We start from the raw sequence: 20,589 nt of genomic DNA on the forward strand, positions 1-20,589 counted from the left end.
CACCCGCCCGGCCTCTTATTTCTTTATATGCAATTTGCTCTTAGAATTTTCTCTTTGGCTTTGATCTACTTAAATATCACTAGAATGTATGTAGATGTGATATTTTCCAACTCTATTAGCTTTGGCAAGCTATGGGCCCTTTCAATCTGAGGTTTGACAAGTTTGTGAACTCTCAGAAATTAATCTCTACTGTTTTTCTTTAATATTTCTCCTGCTATTTCTCTCTCTTAACACAAGTATCTGGATGTTAGCACTTCTACAACTATCCTTTGTATTTCCTAGCTCTTCTTTTCTATTTTGTATTGCTTTGCTCTTTTGCTCTTTTTTTATTCTAGATATCACTGCTGTGGTCTTCTAATTCTTCTTCTTATTTATTTATTTTAGATGGAGTCTTGCTCTGTCGCCTAGGCTAGAGTGCACTGGCTTGATCTTGGCTCACCGCAACTTCCGCCTCCCTGGTTCAAGTGATTCTCCTGCCTCAGCCTCCAGAGAAGCTGGGACTACAGGGACACACCACCACACCCGGCTAATTTTTGCATTTTTAGTAGAGGTGAGGTTTCACCATGTTGGCCAGGCTGGTCTCCAACTCCTGACCTCAGATGACCCACTGCCTCAGCCTCCCAAAGTGCTGAGATTACGGGCGTGAGCCACTGTACCTGACCCACTTATCACATTTTTTTTTTGAGACGGAGTCTTGCTGTCGCCCAGGCTGGAGTGCAGTGGCGCAATCTCGGCTCACTGCAAGCTCCGCTTCCCAGGTTCACACCATTCTCCTGCCTCAGCCTCCCGAGTAGCTGGGACTACAGGCGCCTGCCACCACACCTGGCTAATTTTTTTTGTATTTTTAGTAGAGACCTGGTTTTACCCTGTTAGCCAGGATGGCCTCGGCCTCCCAAAGTGCTGGGACTACAGGCGTGAGTCACCGCTCCCAACAGCCCACTTATAACTTTTAAAATTGTTTTTGTTTTTGAGACAGATTTTCGCTTTTGTGCCCAAGCTGGAGTGCAACGGCGCTATCTCTGTTCACCACAATCTCCGCCTCCCGGTTCAAGTGATTCTCCTGCCTCAGCCTCCCAAGTAGCTGGGATTACAATCATGCACCACCACACCTGGCTAATTTTGTACTTTTAGTAGAGACACGGTTTCTCCATGTTTGTCAGGCTGTTCTTGAACTCCTGACCTCAGGTGATCCGTCCGCCTAGGCCTCCCAAAGTGCTGGGATTACAGGCGTGAGCCACTGTGCCCAGCCTGGTTATTTTTCTTTAGGATATTTAAGTGACCCCTTTACTAAATTATAAGTTTATTAAGGGCCGGTACAGTGGCTCACACCTGTAATCCCAGCACTTTGAGAGGCCGAGGCGGGTGGATCACTTGAGGTCAGGGGTTCGAGACCAGCCTGACCAACATGGTGACACCCTGTCTCTACTAAAAATACAATTAGTTAGGCATGGTGGTGGGTGCCTGTAATCTCAGCTACTTGGGAGGCTGAGGCAGCAGAATCGCTTGAACCCAGGAGGCAGAGGTTGCGGTGAACCAAGATAGTGCCATTGCACTCCCACCTGCACAACAGTAAAACTCCATCTCAAAAAAAAAAAAAAATTTATTAACTTTTTCGACTTCCTGAAAATGCAGTATTAATTGCAAATAATAACTATGCTTTTTATATTAATTTTTTTCCATTTAGTATCTCACTGTATTGTCCTGCCCATAAACTTTAAAATGTAGTTATGCATTATCTTTGGGGTTTTGTTCTTGATCTTAATGGATCGGTTCAGTAGTCAGCATGAAGTATATTTGGACTGATTATTTGAATTAGAGTATCTTAATCATGTTATTAAAATATTTAAACCAGCTGTGGTGGCTCACACCTGTAATCCCAGTACTTTGGGAGGCCAAGGCAGGTGGATCACTTGAGGCCTGGAGTTTTGAGACCAGCCTGGCCAACATGGCGAGACCTCATTCCGCAAAAAAAAAAAAAAAAAAAAAAATTAGCCAGGTGGCTGGGTGCAGTGGCTCACACCTATAATCCCAGCACTTTGGGAGGCCAAGGCAGGCAGATCACAAGGTCAGGAGTTTAAGACCAGCCTAGCCAATATGGCAAAACCCCATCTCTACTAAAAATACAAAACTTAGCCAGGCATGATGGCAGGCACCTGTAGTCCCAGATACTCGGGAGACTGAGGCAGGAGAATCTCGTGAACCCGGGAGAAGGCTGCAGTGAGCCAAGATCACGCCACTGCACTTCACAGCCTGGGTTACAGAGCGAGACTCTGTCTCAAAAAAAAAAAAAAAAAATTAGCCCAGCATGGTGATACATGCCTGTAATCTCAGCTACCTGGGAGGCTGAGGCAGGAGAATCACTTGAACCTGGGAGGTGGAGGTTGCAGTGAGCCAAAATCGCACCACTGCACTCCAGCCTGGGTGACAGAGTGATATCCTCAAAAACAAACAATCAAAGAAAAAACCAAATTGGGAAAAAAAAAAAAAAAAATGGAGGGCAAGGTCAGAATAGACCTTTCCCTTAACAGGAAACCCAGAAACATAGGTCACTTACATGGTTTTTTTTCTTAGGGTGTTAGGAAGAGTGACACATCCTCATCACTTCTTGGACAGCTACTTCTCTGCAGTGATGTCCCAACATCTTCTTTAATGCTGGAACCCTCATTCCAAACACCTGACCTGCCCCTCCCAACATGCAAAGGTAATTAAGAGCAGGGCACCATTTAAAAACCACTCTTCTGTATGTTGAAGGAAAATGCCTACTTTGCATTTGGATGACTCAGGTCCCTGGGAACCAGGGCTCCCATGCTGAGGTTGAGCATCTCAGCTCCCAGACCCAAAAATCCTGAGACACAGACATACTTGTCTTTCAATATAAGTTTCCTTTTATTTTGAAATTGAAACAGCAAAATGAAGTGGTTTGTGGCTGAAACAACCTTCACGGGAAAGAAAACTGGAGTGTTCCTTCATCCATCAAAGAACAAACTCCAACGTGTGAGCCAGCTGCCCCACCTCCCCCAAAGCAATGAACAGATTAAAGGATGGGAGGAAGGGTACAATCAAAATCGGGTGGTGATGGCCGGCAGATTTCCAGTAAAATACAATTTTCAAAGTTGCTGCAACTACAGAATAAGGTAGCACTCATATTTTTAAAAAACCAGTCCCAAGCAGTAGGCCTCCAGCCCTTCCCGATTTGCACTCATCAAAATACATCTTTCCCTCTTCTGAGTAAGTGATGTTTCAGAACTGCTTACAAATCCACTTTGCCTCAGGGGAGGAAGCTCTTTTGATTCATTCTGGTTTTGGGGACCAGGATCAAGATTCTGGAGAAAAGGGAGACTCCAAATGTGGTAGAGGACATTTATTCATTATGGTAACACATAATCTGCTGAAATTCATTTTGAACGTGCTTTTACATAGCAGTGGCTAACATAAAATCTGCACAGAAATGTTACAAGTGGCTCCCCAGCCCCCAAAGCGGGGAAGTGCAGTCAAGATTTAAGCATCCCCAAAACAAAGCCTTTATTCCTAGGGGGCTTGTTGGCAGGGGGGAGGGGCGGGGGTGACTGAAGTCAGCTGGCTAGGAGGGGAGAAGGGAGAGAAGCACAGGAAGGACTCACTGGCAGGAATAGGGTGGGGGATGGGGTGAGACAAGCCAGGGGCAGACAGTGAAAGCTGTTACCTGTTAGATTAGCTGGCACGTTATCTTAAACAAGTGAAGAAAATCGCCAAAGAGTGAAACTTATTTATGGGGGGAAAAAAAGCTTGGGAAATTAAAACAATCCAGTGGTCACTGGAAAATGTCTCCCTCTTTAAAAAAAAAAAAAAAAAAAAAATTTTTTTTTTTGGTTTTTTTTATTTTATTTTTTGGAAAGTATTCTCAAGGTAATATTTTTTTTCCTTTGGAAAAAGAAATCTTTTTCCCCCCCTAACCTAAGCAAGTGGAGTTGCCACTACCTAATTTATCTATTGTTTTGCTAAGAGGTAGATAAAACAAAAGTGAAATGGGGCTTCTATGAGGAGGTCCATTAGAGGGTGGGGAGAGGCTGGGATCGCCCAGTGAAACTCCCCCAACTACAAAGACGGCCTGAATGAGTCCAAGGACTGGGCCCTCGGACTCAACCAGGGCAAAGGATCCTGCTCCACCTCTTCTCCTTCTAGAGCCAACTGGGCCTCCCTTGAAGACTGAGAAAGGGCCCAATGGAGGTGTAGGATCTCAAAGAAACCCTGTTGAAGAGGTCTCAGCTCTGGCTTCCCCAGGCTTCCTGACTTTGGGGCTGTGTGGTGGGTTCCAGGCCAAGCCCCAGGTCTCACTCCAGCCAGTCCCCTCTAGAAGGGAGGAGGCCATTCCCTTCCTCACCATCTGGTTCAACAAAGCTATAGAAAGTGAGAGAGAGACAAGCTGGAGGCCAAAGGGGTGACACATGGGCAAGGAAGGCAGAAAGTGGGGACCTCACAGCCAGCCCTCCCAGCCCAATCGATATGGGGGGGATCCTGGCAGGCCTGCCTGTTCCCCAAGGACAAACCTTTTGTGGCACAAGCCTCAACTCACTTGTCCTGGCTGGGATTCATACCCTTATGCACGAGTCCCTGCCCTTAGTTCCAATCTTACTGTAAGGATTGAGGTAGTTAATCCATTTATACTCGTAGCATCCATCACCTGCGGTTAATCAAAACACATGCTCCCGAGGAGCTTCCTGCTATTTCATTCAAGAAAAAAATTTTCTTTTGTCCGTCCGGAGTCAACCATACTAAGACGCCAGCAAAGGCGCCATCAGACTGTGCCCCAAAGCGGTGCACAGGGCCAAGGGTCAGGGTTGGGGCTCTAGCCCCTAAATCCCCCTTCAGACATGAGGCCTTCTCCCTGTCCCGTACCCCGATAGAGAAGCCTTATGTATCCAAAGGTAAGAAACTGAAGTTTTCAGCTGGTGTTACTCTAAGAGAAATGTTCTGCATCTAAATTATCGAGTATTTGGAAGGGAAATGGCTTTTATGTTCCCTGGCACTGATGAGGATTTTTCTTCAATCTTCCTGCAATTACTGTGACAGGCTGTGCTGTTTTCCTTCTACTGGTTTTCAAGAAACAGGCAACAGTCGAGTGGTTTGAATGGCAAAGCCACTAGGATCTCCCCATAAACACTTCAGGGGAAAGAAAAGAAAACCCCCACCCCTGATGAGAGGTGGGAGGAAGGGGTTGCCTAGAGGCACCAGCTTCTCCTGTGGAGCAAGAAGGCTCAAGCAGGCCCTCTGGGGCTCTGTGAGGTAGTTACTAGCACTGCTGGTTCCCAGTTTGGCAGAGGGTGTGTCTGGGGTGGGAGGAGGGGAAGGCACCCTTGAGAGCTAACTGAGGCCCCTCCTCACTGCCCGTCTGCCAGGCCTGAAGGGAACTTGGCGGTGCTATCTCTGCAGTAGGGGCAGGGGACCGAGAGCAGTCCCACAACAGGGAGCTACCTGGAGCCCCAAACTTCCTCTCCTTCCCCAAAGTGCAACCAGAAGCTGACAGACCAATTTCTCGGCTCCCTACCCCTTGGCTTGGCAAACACCACACCCTAGTCCCCCAGGAGCCTCTGAAGGGAAGGGCCTTACCCTTAGCTCCCAGTTTCCAGGAGGCCTTCCTCCTCAGACAGCCAGGTATGTGTCGAAAGCTGGCTATTGCTTTGATTCAGGAACAGCCTCTCTCAGCCTCTGTCTGTCTGTCTTTGGCACAGAGGAAAATGGACACAGAACCAACTAGAGGATCCCCCCCTCCAGTGTTCTCTTTTAAATGGGGTCTTTTCTGCCAATAGTGAGGCATAAACAAGAATAGTTCCCAACTGCCTCCAGAAGGAGGGGGTCAGGAAAAAGGAAAAAAGATTGATAAGGACTGGGAGGAGGGGAGGAAAGAGTAGAAAAGGGCTATAAAACTCCCTGTCCTTAAAAATGGCTCTCTCCTAACCAGACCCCTCACAGGAGCTGAGTCCACAACCCAAACTGCAAAAGGCAACCAGACCCGAGAGGGGATTAAAGCCATTTGGGGTGTAACTGGCAGATGCAGCTTCAAAGTCAGTCAGTGAATCAAACCATTTTGGTTATGTGTTTCAAAGAATTTAAAAATATATCCTAAAGAGATGGTCCTTTCTTAAAAATATATATGTAGCACACACACACACATATATATCTTAGAGCACAGAAGCATTTTTTTTTTAAGTCACTCTTCTCAAATCATCCAAATCTCCCAAGTGCTTTTCGCGATAGCTTGTTATCTCACCAAGGATGGGGAAATGGAGGTGCTGAGCAGGAGGGCGAGGAGTTGCCCTAAGACCTAGCCTATGGGACACAGGAGGGCCCGGCCCACCAAGACAGGTCCTTCATCCCACTAAACCTTAACCACCAAACCATGCTCCTTTTGCTTTCTGGTGGTATAACTTTCACGATTTTCCTGCTGGGCAAATATCAACGAGTGGAGCCTTGCCTAATCCAAGCAAGTGAAGTTTTCCAGTCCCTTGCCACACACTTCCTGGTCTCTTCTGGGAGCTGAATCAGCCAACGGAAAAGGACTTTGGCTCAAGGTGTGAAGGGAGCAGGCCCCCAAGGAAACTGAACACTGCAACAATCACATTTCAGGTACTGTGGGATTTTTTTTTTTTTCTTCCTGATGATAGTCTGAACCAGATATCAAAGCATGCTTGCTGCTGGAAATTCGCTTTAAATTATTAAATGGCCGACGTCTGAACGTTATCTGCTTTGTTTTGGGACAAAGCATACAGAGCCAGAGATGGAGAGCTGGGAGACCCTTTTTATGGTTGGGACAGGTGGAGAGGCTTAATTCTACTGGCCTGATGTGATCCCTAAATGCTTTTCTGCTTCTCTTCAATTTGGGCCAGTTCTGGGGGCTACAAGGGAATGTCCTAGGGAGAAAGTGATAAGGCAGGAACCTGTCCCAGTCACGTCCCCATATTCCCTGCCCCTCCTTGCCAGGAGCCACCCTAAATCAAGAATTCCCTAAGTTTGGGTCCACTTTTAAAATCAATCAGACCGATCTAAAGAAGACAGGGAGACAGAGGTGGGGGCAGTAGTATCTGTTTGCCCCTTGGATCTATGGATATAGATTAAGAAGAACAGCAAGACTGAATTGAAATGAAACAGTAACAACAACAACAAAAAAAAATGAAAAGCACTGCAATGACAAACCAGGTGGACCTCTCTGAGGGCGAGAGGGTGGCCTTGTCTTTCTTCCATGAACGGAATCTCGGCTCCCATATTTTTAGACGGAGAAATATAGATTTTTTAAAAGGGTATATTTTTTAGTTATTATTTCTCTCCTCGATAAAACGGAGGCAATATTTTAAAATATCTCAACAGCACCACTGGTGGGAAAAGCTTGCTGAGATGCTGTTTAACCAAAGGAGGAAAGAGAAGAGACCAAGGGCCAGGTGGTTGGTTGTTGGGCACTGTTTAACCACTGAGAGCCCCCAGCTCTGCTAGGCCTTTTAATCCTATCAGGTAGGATATTCCAGCAGTGGCCAGCAGCTGGGGCTCTAGAAGTCAGGGATCAGGGCCAAACAAGGCTCTGGGCTCTGCCCCTCTGGGCTCTCTCAAACCCAGGCCTTTCCTCTTAGCACTAGCCTCCTCCTAAGGGGGCAGCCCCCAAAGCCTTTCCCATCAGGCCTGTTCTCCATAGAGAGTTCCTAAAGGGTTACTGGCTCATGTAAGAAATTATGAAACATAACTTTGTTTTTTCTTTTCATTAAAAAAATAAAATATTCAAGACTATCAGCTTCTCTTTTGTTTTTTCTTTTTTATATAAAATATCAGCAAGCCGCAAAAAAACAAAAATAAAAAAAATTTTTTTTTAATGGGGTTGGGGGGAACAAAAAGGAAAATAATTGCTGAGGTAACTTCATACCTTGAGGTAGTTTACTTCGCACACAGCATTGCCTGACTACGCCCACATGTTGCGGTTGTCTTGTTGTTACTGTTGTTGCAATGTTGAAAGGAGGGGAACTCCACGCATGGGCTTTTCCATATGTAGAGAGGCCTTCCTCCCTTCCCACACACTTGATAGCATTGTCCAGGGTAGCTAAAGTGCATTACCTGGCTAATATGCATTGTCAATCAGTATATTAGGAGGGGAGGCCTAGCCTCATTTAACTGATGGCTTCTGTCCCCTACAAGGGCTGAACACTCCATAGGATCTTATTAAGCCTGGTAAATTAATAATAAATTATATTTATCCCTTGCTGTACAATGCTGCTGGTATTCTGAATTGTTTTTTAGACACACCTTTCATCATGCTGATAATGATTCATAGAGACAGAAGCCATCAGTTAAAAATTCCTCTCAGATACAAACAGAAGCAAGTACTCTCCAATTTACTCAATTTGCCAGATGATGGACTTTAGCTTTATCGGGAGCTCAGGGTTGGGTTCCAAGTCCCACCACCAAGGAAACAGTGCCGTGGCTGGGAGTGCCCCACAACCCCTGCCTCTAGGAACCAGCCCTTATGGGAGCACATGGGCTGGGGTGAGGGCACCGTGGCAGCCTTTAGGGCCACTTAAGTCCTCCATGGAACTGAGACTTTATCAAGGGGAGTTAGCGTCCCCTTCCCAGTGCTCATATCCAATCATTAAAATAGACTTTAAAAAAATATAAAATCCGCCTGAGAACGATGGGAATCAGGGACAGTGGTCAGCCCCTACCCTGCTGAGCATTCAATACCACCTATGTGCACCTGGACATAATGTGAAGCCTACACGGGAGAGGGACGTGAATGTGGTGGGGAAGCCCCAACACAGTGGGGAAATTTCGGTTGTGCCAATTTGAAGATGGTGATCTGGAACAGATCAGCCACAAGGGCACTTCTTTTAAACGTGGATTATTATGTGTTTTAACCATCTTTCTCCCCATTTTCCCCTCTTTTTCATTCCCTATTGTACCTATTGGTTAGGGAGTGATTGGAATTAATCTACAGATACTGACAGTTCTTTTCCCTTGAGTCAATATTGTAAGCAAAGCAATGCATTCGTTCGCATTTTTTTCTGGTAGCAATAAAGATAAAACAATTAGTGTAAATATAGAAAGAGGCAGGAAATGGAGGTATTTTAATCAACTACCCAAGTAGGGGGAAGAAAATTGGAAAAATGTTAAGGTCAAGAAATGAACCATCCTTTAAGGCTGATTAAAACACCCCTCTGCATGTTTTTAAAACCTGAAGGAAATTTTATTTTTCTTCCCACTGAGGTGTGATCCACCCTCTTGGTGGGGCCTGGAGAGCTTCTATAAACAATCCACGTTTAAAAGTGCCTTGCGCTAGAATTTCTGACACCCCGAGGGGCAGAGAATGTTGGGCCAATTGGGTGGGTGTCTGGGGCTAAGAGATCAGGGTTCCTCACTGGAACATCTTTCTCAATCAAGTGGGCAAACCTGATCTACAGCCCGGCCCAGGTGTCCCAGATTCCCACTCATTCTCAGGCCTGCCGGGGAGAGCACACTCTCGATTTCTGCCCATTGTTGTCCTGGACTCGAAGGGACAGGGAGGGGCTGGTCACTTCCTCCGTGCCTGGGCCTGGTTACTCTGTCCCTTCTGATGCTGCTGCTTAACCTGGGCCAGGATGTCTCGGATCTTCCGCTGAGCCATCTGCAGCAAGAACAGGCAAGAGGGTGGGTGTGAGGACCTCCAAGGAGACAGCCTTCCACGGAAGAGAGGTCATCAGGTCCAGACACAGGCAATAAACAGAACAGGTCACACGGGACTCAGAGGAAAGATAAAGAGGAAGAAGGAGGAGTGGGGTGACCTTACATTTTTTTGCCTCCAGTGGAGCCTGAGCATCCTCTGGAAAATACAGCAAATGTGGTGGGTTTAAGTGGGAGATGGGGTTGGGGGACATGAAGGAAGGAGAAACAGTAGTATTAATCCATTCATCAGAATTTAAAATTTGACAAAGTTGATACACATTACCAAACCCAAAACAGAATGCCTAGAGTTTCTAGGCAGAAATATATTACGCATTGTACAGCAGTGGTCCCAACTCCCAACTGTTCTGGCACCAGGAACTGGTTTCATGGAAGACAATTTTTCTTCCACGGATGGAGGTGGGGGTGGGGAAGTGGTTTCAGGATGAAGCCTCAAATCAGCATGCATTAGATTCTCATAAGGAGTGTGCAACCTAGATCCTTCGCATGTACTACACATCCCTGGAGCACTTCACAACAGGGTTCACCCTCCTATGAGAATCTAATGCCGCCCTGATCTGACAGGAAGCAGGGCTCAGGAGGTAATGCCCGCTCGTCCGCCGCTCACCTCCTGCTGTGCAGCCCAGTACCAGTCCGTGGCCCGGAGTTTGCGGACCCCTGTTATAGAGGGTCATAACTTAGGAGACATCATCAGAAATCCATGCTTCATTTTAATACCCCAGGAAAAGGAATAAAATGTCCAGATATGGCCAGGAGCGGTGGCTCACGCCTGTAATCCTAGCACTTTGGGAGGCTGAGGTGGGTGAATCACCTGAGGTCAGGAGTTCGAGAGCAGCCTGGCCAACATGGTGAAACCCAATCTTTACTAAAAATACAAAAATTAGCCAAGCGTGGTGATGCGCACCTATAATCCCAGCTCTTTGGGAGGCTGAGGCAGTGAGATCACTTGAGCCCAAGTGTTTGAGACTAGCCTGGGCCACACAGTGAAACCTCATTACTACAAAAAAATACAAAAATTAGCTGATTGTGGTATCTGCCTGTAGTCCCCGCTACTTGGGGGGCCTGAGGTGGGAGGATCACTTGAGCCTGGGAGGTAGAGGCTGCAGTGAGCTGTGGTCACACCACTGCCCTCCAGCCTGGGTGGCAGAGCAAGACCCTATCGCAAAAAAAGAAAGAAAGAAAAAAAGGAAAGTTGATCTAGGTTGGGAAAATAATGTGGAGGTCCAAGGCCGGGCGCGGTGGCTCAAGCCTGTAATCCCAGCACTTTGGGAGGCCGAGACGGGTGGATCACAACGTCAGGAGATCAAGACCATCCTGCCTAACACGGTGAAACCCCGTCTCTACTAAAAAATACAAAAAACTAGCCGGGCGAGGTGGCGGGCGCCTGTAGTCCCAGCTACTCGGGAGGCTGAGGCAGGAGAATGGCGTGAACCCGGGAGGCGGAGCTTGCAGTGAGCTGAGATCTGGCCACTGCACTCCAGCCTGGGCGACAGAGCAAGACTCCGTCTCAAAAAAAATAAATAAATAAAAAATTAAAAAAAAAGGTCCAACTCCATCAACCATGGCTTGATGTTTTACACAGCTTTTCATTTAATTCTCCTTCTGATCAGCTAAAATTGCTTCCGTGTTTAATATTAATATATCCTGGCTTTGTGCATCTTTGGATATTTACTCTCTTAAAAAAAACAGCGGCCGGGCGCGGTGGCTCAAGCCTGTAATCCCAGCACTTTGGGAGGCCGAGGCGGGTGGATCACAAGGTCAGGAGATCGAGACTATCCTGGCTAACATGGTGAAACCCCGTCTCTACTAAAAATACAAAAAACTAGCCGGGCGCGGTAGCGGGCGCCTGTAGTCCCAGCTACTTGGGAGGCTGAGGCGGGAGAATGGCGTGAACCCGGGGGGCGGAGCTTGCAGTGAGCCGAGATCGCGCCACTGCACTCCAGCCTGGGAGACACAGTGAGACTCCGTCTCAAAAAAAAAAAAAAAAAAAAAAACAGCTGAATTAAAGATTCACATTTATCCTCTTAAGCTTCATTTATAAAATGAAATTGTTGTGAGAATTAAATGAGTTAATATATATAAACCACAAAAAACAGTGCTGGGTATATCCAAAGGCATCCATAAATCTTAGATATTATTATTATTTTATGGCTCTTATTAATACTTCCTTTATTTGTTATTTTATATATATATTGTTGAGATGTAACAAAAGCCTCTTATAAATACTTCTCAAAGGGTTACCAGAGAAAGTTACTTATCCAAGGTCACATAGCAGAAAGGCTATATATGTGAAGTTTGAGGTCAAAGCTCCCTGGCTCCAAAACCTCCATACTTGATGCTATACTATATGGCACTGGAAGCCAAAAAACCAAGAGCCAGTTTGCCCCAATTGCTCTAGCAGCCCCAGCAGACCACAAGCCTGCTAAGATCTGGATATCCTCTATGAATTTTAGGAACTGTGATCAACAGTCTCCAAAGTTCCTTTCCAGTTCTAACACTGATGGATTTAAGACTTTAGGAAAACACCATTAGCTGTCAACCACCTGTTTGCTTGCCTTGCTGAGGTTCAGCAAAATTTGAACCTGATACTGGCCTTCCCTTCCAGGCTCTGAGGCCTGTCCAAGTGCTGAATAGCGATGATGAGTTCTGGGAAAGGAATGGGAGGGTGAAGAGCAGAAACCAGAGAGAGAACAGCCATTCTGAGAAAGGCAGAGGGACTACATTTCAAAAAGTAATCAATCCAGGGTATTAGTACTGTTATCATTATTCCATGAACAAAACCAATCTTCTTTCATAACCAGTGCAGAAAGGGGTTAGGGAAGGACTAATGTAGAACATATATATCTATGAAATATATATACATTAAACTTGTCAAATCACTTTCCCTAGAGAATAATAAGAGGGGATATGTCATCTACACATCCCACTTCTGCACCTGAAAGAGGGCAATAACCTAGCCCAGAGGCAGGCAGATGTGGCTGAGGCCCCAGGACTTGTCAAGGTCATGCAGGTCAACCTCTGGAGTCTCTGCTTCTCTGCTCCCTGGGCTCCTGCAGCCCTCCCGCAATGGGGGAGCACCATATGTACCTGACTGGCATAGAAATGTCCGATGATTTTCACGATGACCTGGTCGTTCTCATCAGGGGTCTGGTCTCTTGGTACTACCACCTCAGCTGCCGTCAAATTCTGCAACTCGTTCACCTGGGGGTGGCCAGAGAGGAGCTCAGGGTGCCATCAAGAAAGCATGGGTGGGGTTGGAGAAAGGAACCAGGGTTAACTAGTAGGGAGAAACTGGAAGAGTCAGGACCTGAGCTTGGGGAGTAGAATCAAGTAAATGAGCAAATCAGGAGTCCTGAGATTGAGCAGCACAGGAGGCCAGAGAGAGCTGTTGAGATTGGAGACCATGGCCCAGGGCTTTCAACCTGGCCCTCACAGCTCACCGTTTTGCCACCTTTGCCAATGACCCGGCCAGCTGCTGATGCTGGCACACGTATGTGGGTCTCCAGCTTCACCTCCTCCTTGGGACCAAAGAAGTTCTCCTCCTTGAGTTTGCCGTAGATTCTTCCCTGAGCCTGAAAAGAGGAGGTAATTGTTAATCAGTGGTTCATATATCTATGACAAAAGGGAAAAGTGGGAAAAAGGAAGCTCCAGCCCATATTTTCTGGCCCACAGGCCCTCCCCATCCTGGGTGGGCTAACCATCTAAGGCAGGTGAAGGGCAAGGCTCAGGTGGGCAGCTTGTCAGCACTCCTTCTGCTTAGCTATCATACTGGAGACCCTGGGTGGAGATTATGAGTTATGAGTAACTGAATAAACACTTCCCAAGGGAAAAAACAGTTCCCAGAGGAATGGAATTCACAAGCTACAAACCAGACCTATGGAGTCTGGACACGGCACTGATCAGCATTTCAAGGCCCTGAATGGCAACTAATCAAGTCATACAGAGAGCAGGCCTGTCTGACTCTCCAGTGGCCCAGAGAGCTGTCCCACTCCTCTATCATCACATATGTTAGGTTAAGCTAATTGATGGTTTATTTTTTGGCTGTCTGATCAGAAGTCCAAGAACCTTAGGATTTAGTGGGGACATAAGAGAATTTGGCATTAAAGGCCTTCCTTAGAAATGAAGGCAGAGTGCAAATAAGATGCCCTTGGACTTCTTTCCTTCCCATCTTCTTCTATGGACCTTAAAAAGGGAAGACGAAGTCAACAGAAATCCAGTTTGATGTCAATTTGAAAATAGCTTTGCAGCCCTTTATCCTGCATGGAAGGCTTAAAGATGTGATGAGGACTTGATGGCTAATGGGAAACTGCCCCAGCCTTTTTCCTACCTCAGGGGAAATACTCAACCTCAATTCCTCCATGTTCAGCTTGCAAAACAATAAAGACCAAAACCTTGAATTGGGCCTCTGGCGGTCCAGTGATGATAACCATACGGACTTTGGAGTCAGGTGTTTCAGGTGGTGCAATCTAAAAAGCAAAAAGCTTGTCAATGAAGGACCCTCTATGGGAAGACCCCCACCATGTCCACAGTTGCCCTTCTACCACCCTTACTCCCAACTACCCATTCTGAAGACTTAGGGAAGGAAGAACAAAGACTCTGAAGCCCACATCATTACGCCTGCACACCAGAATTATTAGGAGGGCAGAGGTGGTCAGTTAGAAGGGCTGGCTTCAATGACACTTTCTAACTAGGGCCTCCTGCTCTCTCCACTTACCAATCTCCCAATCTCCAAGAGAGGTTTCAGTGGAGTCCTGCCAACAGGCAAGGACACAAATGAAATGACCAACGGATAGAGGGCAGTGACTGCACCTCCAGTGGAGAACAATCAAGGTTTTTGCTCAAAGCTTTTAAGACAACTAAAGCAACTGGATTTAAGTTTGTGAAAATTTAACAGCACCCTTGTTTCACTATGACAGATTCTCCCTTCTCTCTCCCCTGGACCTTGACCAGGGAAGGCAACAGACAACTAACACTTAACTTGGTGTTAGTAGGTGAGCGAAGGGCTTTCTTTGGCTACATAGCTTCATAATATTGTACTGATGAGGAAAGTGAGGCTCGGATCATATAGTGTATTGGGAGAAGGGGGTGATGAGGTGGATCTGGGATTTGAACCCAAGTCAATTGGTGTTAGAACCTAAGTTCTCTTTCTATGTTATAACCCTGCCCCTGCCCAGCCTGAAAACCCAGAAGCACTGAAGCCATCCCATGGGAACCAAGCAAGGTCAAAAACAAAGAGAACTTTGATTCCATGGGAGAAAGGTCCCTCACATGACACACAGAATTCTCAAATGAGTAGGGGGAATGTGGGAGAAAGTGCAGAGTGATAAAAGCAGAGCCCCTTCCCTTTCCAGAAACAGGAAGACCCACAGAGCAGATCACCTTGATGGAGGCGCTGGCAAACCGGGAGAGCTGTTTGATGTGCTGCCCCTTCTTGCCGATGATGGCGCCCACTGCCTGGGCGGGAATAAACACCTGCACCATCTCCTGCTCGGGAGCCTGCTGCCAGGACAGGGGGCGTTACTACCAGGGGGCCCAAGTAGCATGGCCCAGAAACCCTCCACTCCCCTGCCTTGCATCCTCAAGAAGGAAGGAGTAGACACCAAACTGCCACCCTGGGGTGCCAAGGGATGCTGTGAGCTCTTTAGCTCTTCCAATGCCCAGCAGGGCTAAAGGGAAGAGGCCAGGAAAGAGTGAGGTTACAGTGCTGCCTATGCCCCGGGAGCTTTCTAGGCAGACATTTGGGAGCCTCAGAGCCAGTGGCTAGGAGCACTGGGGAGGAGGGATGCCCATGAGACCTTCCTTCCCTCTCCCTGCAAAGTTGCCAACTCCCATAGGGTGTTGGGTCCCCCCTTAAGGCAGGCCACATATGGGCCCAGGGGTCCCGTGTAATAAGACCTTCCACCTACCATAAAGGAGCTATAGGGAGCAGCCCCAGTAACGCTGCTGGGAGGTGGCGGGACTGCGCTGGACGAGGCTGGGAAAAGACCTACAGCAGCCAGGTTCAGGCCAGGGATCAGGTGAGACTGCAGCTGGGGAAGAAAGGTGAGGACGAGGAGTCAGCACACCCTGACAGGCCCTGGCTGTACAAAAGGCGAGTAGCCCCAGGGGGAAGTGGACCAAAAACATGAATTACATGATTTTGCACAAAAGCCTATTCTGTGCTTTTCATACACTCTCACCTACACACTTCGGGTGTGGAATTTTAAGTGATATGATGTTCTCACTGGACTAACGGCTAGCAACTGCAACCAGAAATGCCAAACAGTTATACACCCTCAGGAGTTCTTCCTCTCTGGCTGTTCAGACTGCTGGAGACAGACGATAGACTCATGACACTGTACTATAATCCCCCTACATGAGAAAAAGGCGTGGAGACAGCTCCATCTGACTTCTAGGGCTGTGGTTCTAAACATTTTTGGTCCTGTACACCAACCCCAAGTCTCCTTTAAAAATCAGATGAGTTACGTGCAGTGGCTCATGCTTATAATCCTAGTACTTTGGGAGGCCAAGGCAGGAGAATCGCTTGAGCCCAGGAGTTCGAGACCAACCTGGGTGACACAGCAAGACCCTGTTCCAAAAAATACAATTTTTAAAAATTAGCTGGGCATGGTGGTGCACACCTGTAGTCTCCTAGGTACTTGGGAGGCTGAAGCAGGAGTATCCCTTCAGCCCAGGGGGTCATGGCTGCAGTAAGCTATGATTGTGCCATTGCGCTCCAACCTGGGCAACAGACCAAGACCCTATCTCAAAAAAATTAAAAAAAAAAAAAAAAAATCAGATGACAATAATGGATCCCCGCATTTCACTAAAGTGCACACAAACACAAATTGTACACATACTTGGAATCACAGGACTCAAAGCCCAAGATTGGACCCCTACTCTAGGAACCAGGTGAAGAATCCTTGCTAATTAAATACTATTTAAATACTATTTCTGACAGTCGAGATCCAAAACCATCAGCTAAAGCTCCAAAGCCGCACGGCACAGGGCACGTGTCCATCACCCCCCACCCCACAAGTTGCTGTTGCTAAGACTCAGGAAAGGATAAGCAGAGGGTACTACCCAGCACTCACGCTCATGGCGGCCACATCGTTCTCATAGGCCTCCCGAACTTTCTTCATTATTTCCTGCTCGGCCCTGCAACAATTCTCAATGGCCCCCTTCACAGTGATGGTCCTCTCAGGGTTGTAAAGAGTAAGGTCTTGCAACCTGGCAGGAAGAGCAGAGTCGTGTCCTTTCACTGGCAGGCCAGGACCAGGCCCCGGCAGGAGCAAAGACGAGAGGCCAGCTGAGTCATACGCCCACCACTTCTGCAGCCCATTCAACTTCTAGCAAATAACTCTGCATCTCCAGTCTTTGGTGTCCCCAGTTTTACCCAGGGCAGGGAGTAAGATGGAGGGAGATGACAACACCCAACTCAAACCCCTCTGTTAGCAATGGATCCAATGTCAGACAGATTATGGTTGTGTTTCTAAGTTTCTCCCTTGAGTCTACATAATCCATGTCCTGTACCTTTTTGGACAAGAGCAATTACTTTGCCCACAGGCTAGTCTCTGATGAAATGAAGAAGCACACTGCTTGCAGGAGCAGCCCACCACAGACAGAAAAGGGCCAAGGTCACTTCTCACAGTGACAGACAGGACTAAAGCCCTGAGTCCCTGGCTCCTAGCTGCAGGCTGTCAGCAAGCCACAGGGAAAGAGGGCTGTCATGTGGTTGAACGTGGACTGTAGAGGCAGCACCCTACAACACCCCACCCCATATGGCAGTGGGAATGGGCAGATCCAGTCCTTACAGAGATTTTTTGAATGTTCTTTATCACTTCTACTATTTTTCCTTCAAGAGGCAGAAAGAGCATCCATTTTAAAAGAGCACATGTCAAGGTTCCATGATGAAATACTGACCCTGGCCTCCATGCATCCCCCACTCATAAATAGGGAAATAGAAGAGAGCCTTACGAGGAGATGGTGATTTTTGTCTCGGTATCTTGCTCTACCTTCTTCAGGTTCCGTCCTTCCTTGCCTTATCACTTCTACTATTTTTCCTTCAAGTGGAAGACAACAGCTCCTTCAATTGTGGGCATCATGAAGACTCAATCACCATGACACCCTAGACTTGGCATTTCCAAGTAAAACATCTCGAAACTTACCAAACTGCATACTTTAAAAATATGTATGATTTATTATACATCAATTGAACATCAATAAAGTCAATTTGCTTTATTTTATTTTTTGAGACAGGGTCTCACTCTATCACCCAGGTTGGAATGCAAGGCTCACCACAGCCTTGACCTCCTGGGCTCATGCGAGCCTGCCTTCTCAGCCTTCCGAGTAGCTGGGACTACGCACACGCCCAGCTAATTTTTCTATTTTCTGTAGAGGTGAGGTTTCACTATCTTGCCCAGGCTGGTCTAGAACTCCTAGCCTCCAAAAGTGCTGGGATCAGAGGCATAAGCCACTATGCCCAGCCAATAAAGCTATTTTAAATGGCACAAGTGTATAAAGGAACATGTCTAAGCAGATTCCTTGCATCACTGTTTTATGATAAGGAAAAGTTTAAAACAATTTAAACACCAATCAAGAAATAGGAGATTGATCACATGAACTATGGATAAGCTATACTGTGGAATTCTATGCAGTTATAAAAAGTTATGTACTAATATACGTGCTGATACAGAAAACGAAAAAAATATAGAACAGCCTGTTCAGTGTGATTCTTTGAGCTAAAACACATGTGCACACACGCACACATGAATACACACAGGCACACATAACCATACATGTAGGCACGCATACACAATATACACACACTTGTGAGTGCACAGAATTTCTAGGAGGTCATACAACAGGAGTAAGAAGGGGTGGGGTATGGTGGCACACGCCTATAATCCCAGCACTTTAGAAGGCTGAGCTGGGTGGGTCACTTGAGTCCAGGAGTTCAAGACCAGCCTGGGTAACATGGCGAAACCCTATCTCTACAAAAATCACAAAAAACTAAGCAGGCGTGGTGGTGCATGCCTGTTGTCCTAGCTACTCGGAAGGCTGAGGCGGGAGAATCCCTTGAGACCTGGAGGCAGAGGTTGCAGTGAGCTGAGATCATGCCACTGTACTCCAGCCTAGGTGACAGAGTCCCTGTAAGAAGATTTCTCAGTTTACATCTTTTTGTGCAATTGCTGACTGTATTTCTTGTATGTCTGTATTACAGCTTGGAAGTTGAGTTGGGGAGGCTAACTGGACTAGCAGTCCCTGAAGAGCCAAGAAAAGCTGGAGACTTACGTTTTGGTGTCCTTGGCCTCTTTATGCATAATCTCCAAGATCATCTTGCAAGCGGAGGAGCAGCCCTCAGGGGTGGAGTGCACACTGATGGCTTTTTCAGCTGCACCTGCATTCTCCTTCCTATGCACGTCTATCCTGGGGGCCACAAGGACAAGGCTGGTTACTCGTCCCCAGTGATACCAGTACTTCAGGCTCCCCACCTCCACCACCACTCCTCAGTCAAAGGCATAGAACCTGCTCTTCTTGGAAAAAGGCCAATCAAGTACAAATTTGGGAAGGGCAATGAAAGGACTGGAGAAACATGACCCATCTGTTACTATGGATTCTGTCTCAGACCAGCAATGCCTCAATCCACAGGTGGTTGGTGGCCAGGCACCGTAGCTCATGCCTGTAATTCCAGCACTTTTGGAGGCCAAGGCGAGTGGGTTACTTGAGGCCAGGAGTTCGAGACTAGCCTGGCCAGCATGGTGAAACCCCGTCTCTACTAAAAATACAAAAAAATTAGCTGGGTGTGGTGGTGCACACCTGTAATCCCAGCTACTAAGCAGGTTGAGGCACAAGAATTGCTTGAACCTGGGAGGAGGCTGCAGTGAGCTGAGATCACACCACCGTACTCCAGAGCCTGGGTGACGCAGTGAGACTCTGCCTCAAAAAAATAAAAAATAAATAAATAGATAAATAAATAAGTGGTGGCTGGGGACAAGAACACAGCAGGGGTGGGAATGACACAAATGCAGGGGTGGGAACTACCAGCCCACAATTCCAAAGCTGCATTTCCACTTGAATTTCGTATGTCCCCCTTGAAACAAATATAAAGAGAGGACACAGTGCCCCAAACTCAAAGTAAATAACAAGAGTTACTATGATAAGGACATAATGTGGCATGTCCTTTACCACTGAGTACACTGATAAGATATAACGATTAGAGAAAAGGCCTGGTGTGGTGGCTCATGCCTTTAATCCCAGCACTACGGGAGGCTGAGGTAGCCGGATTACGAGGTCAGGAGCTCCAGACCAGCCTGACCAACATGGTGAAACCCTGTATCTATTAAAAATACAAAAATTAGCCAGGCATGGTGGCACGTGCCTGTAATCCCAGCTACTCGGAAGGCTGAGGCAGGAGAATGGCATGAACCCGGGAGGCACAGGTTGCCATGAGCCAAGATCACACCACTGTACTCCAGCCTGGGCGACAGAGCAAGACTGTCTCCAAAAAAAAAAAAGAAGAAGAAGAAAAAAAAGATTAGAGAAAGAAGGTGGCAGTGGCAGAATGGGAGATGGGACACAATTATGAGGGTCCTAATTTTGGACAGGTTGGCCAGCCCTGTTACCACATTAAGTGGTCATGAAATCACAGAGGACTGAGGAGTGGCTGACTCATCAAAATGAGGTTTGCTTGGAGACTTTTTTATGAAACTGCACGAAAAATTATAGAACCTCTCTTGCTAATACAAGTGTGTGGCCCAGCACCCCAAGACCCATTCTCCCTCCCTATCTGCCCTCCCTTTCCCAGGAGGCTGGTATTGGAAGCAGTGACCCCTGAATGCTCCAGGCAACATTTCCTAAAAGGTAAATGTTGATGTCCCCAGCATGCTTCCAGGCTTCTAGTGGGCCTCTTTAGGTACCAACCACTGTTCCCTAGCA

At 47.1% G+C, this 20,589-nt stretch overlaps 1 protein-coding gene across 1 annotated transcript in view; it reads right to left on the reverse strand.

Moving 5' to 3' along the window:
* Positions 1-2,862: 2,862 nt before the first annotated feature.
* Positions 2,863-20,589, reverse strand: part of IGF2BP1 (insulin like growth factor 2 mRNA binding protein 1) — a 59,914-nt gene continuing 42,187 nt past the window's right edge. The window contains exons 7-15 of the mRNA XM_031656960.1: positions 18,945-19,080; positions 17,629-17,693; positions 16,746-16,881; positions 15,579-15,701; positions 15,052-15,171; positions 14,064-14,138; positions 13,113-13,244; positions 12,760-12,873; positions 2,863-9,616 (exon numbers count right to left, since the gene is read on the reverse strand). Of these exons, the coding sequence (XP_031512820.1) occupies positions 9,524-9,616; positions 12,760-12,873; positions 13,113-13,244; positions 14,064-14,138; positions 15,052-15,171; positions 15,579-15,701; positions 16,746-16,881; positions 17,629-17,693; positions 18,945-19,080 (994 nt within the window). The 3' untranslated portion in view covers positions 2,863-9,523. The remainder of the gene's footprint in view (positions 9,617-12,759; positions 12,874-13,112; positions 13,245-14,063; positions 14,139-15,051; positions 15,172-15,578; positions 15,702-16,745; positions 16,882-17,628; positions 17,694-18,944; positions 19,081-20,589) is intronic.

The sequence above is a fragment of the Papio anubis genome, chromosome 17 (genome assembly GCF_008728515.1).
Source record: "Papio anubis isolate 15944 chromosome 17, Panubis1.0, whole genome shotgun sequence".
Lineage (NCBI taxonomy): Eukaryota > Metazoa > Chordata > Mammalia > Primates > Cercopithecidae > Papio > Papio anubis.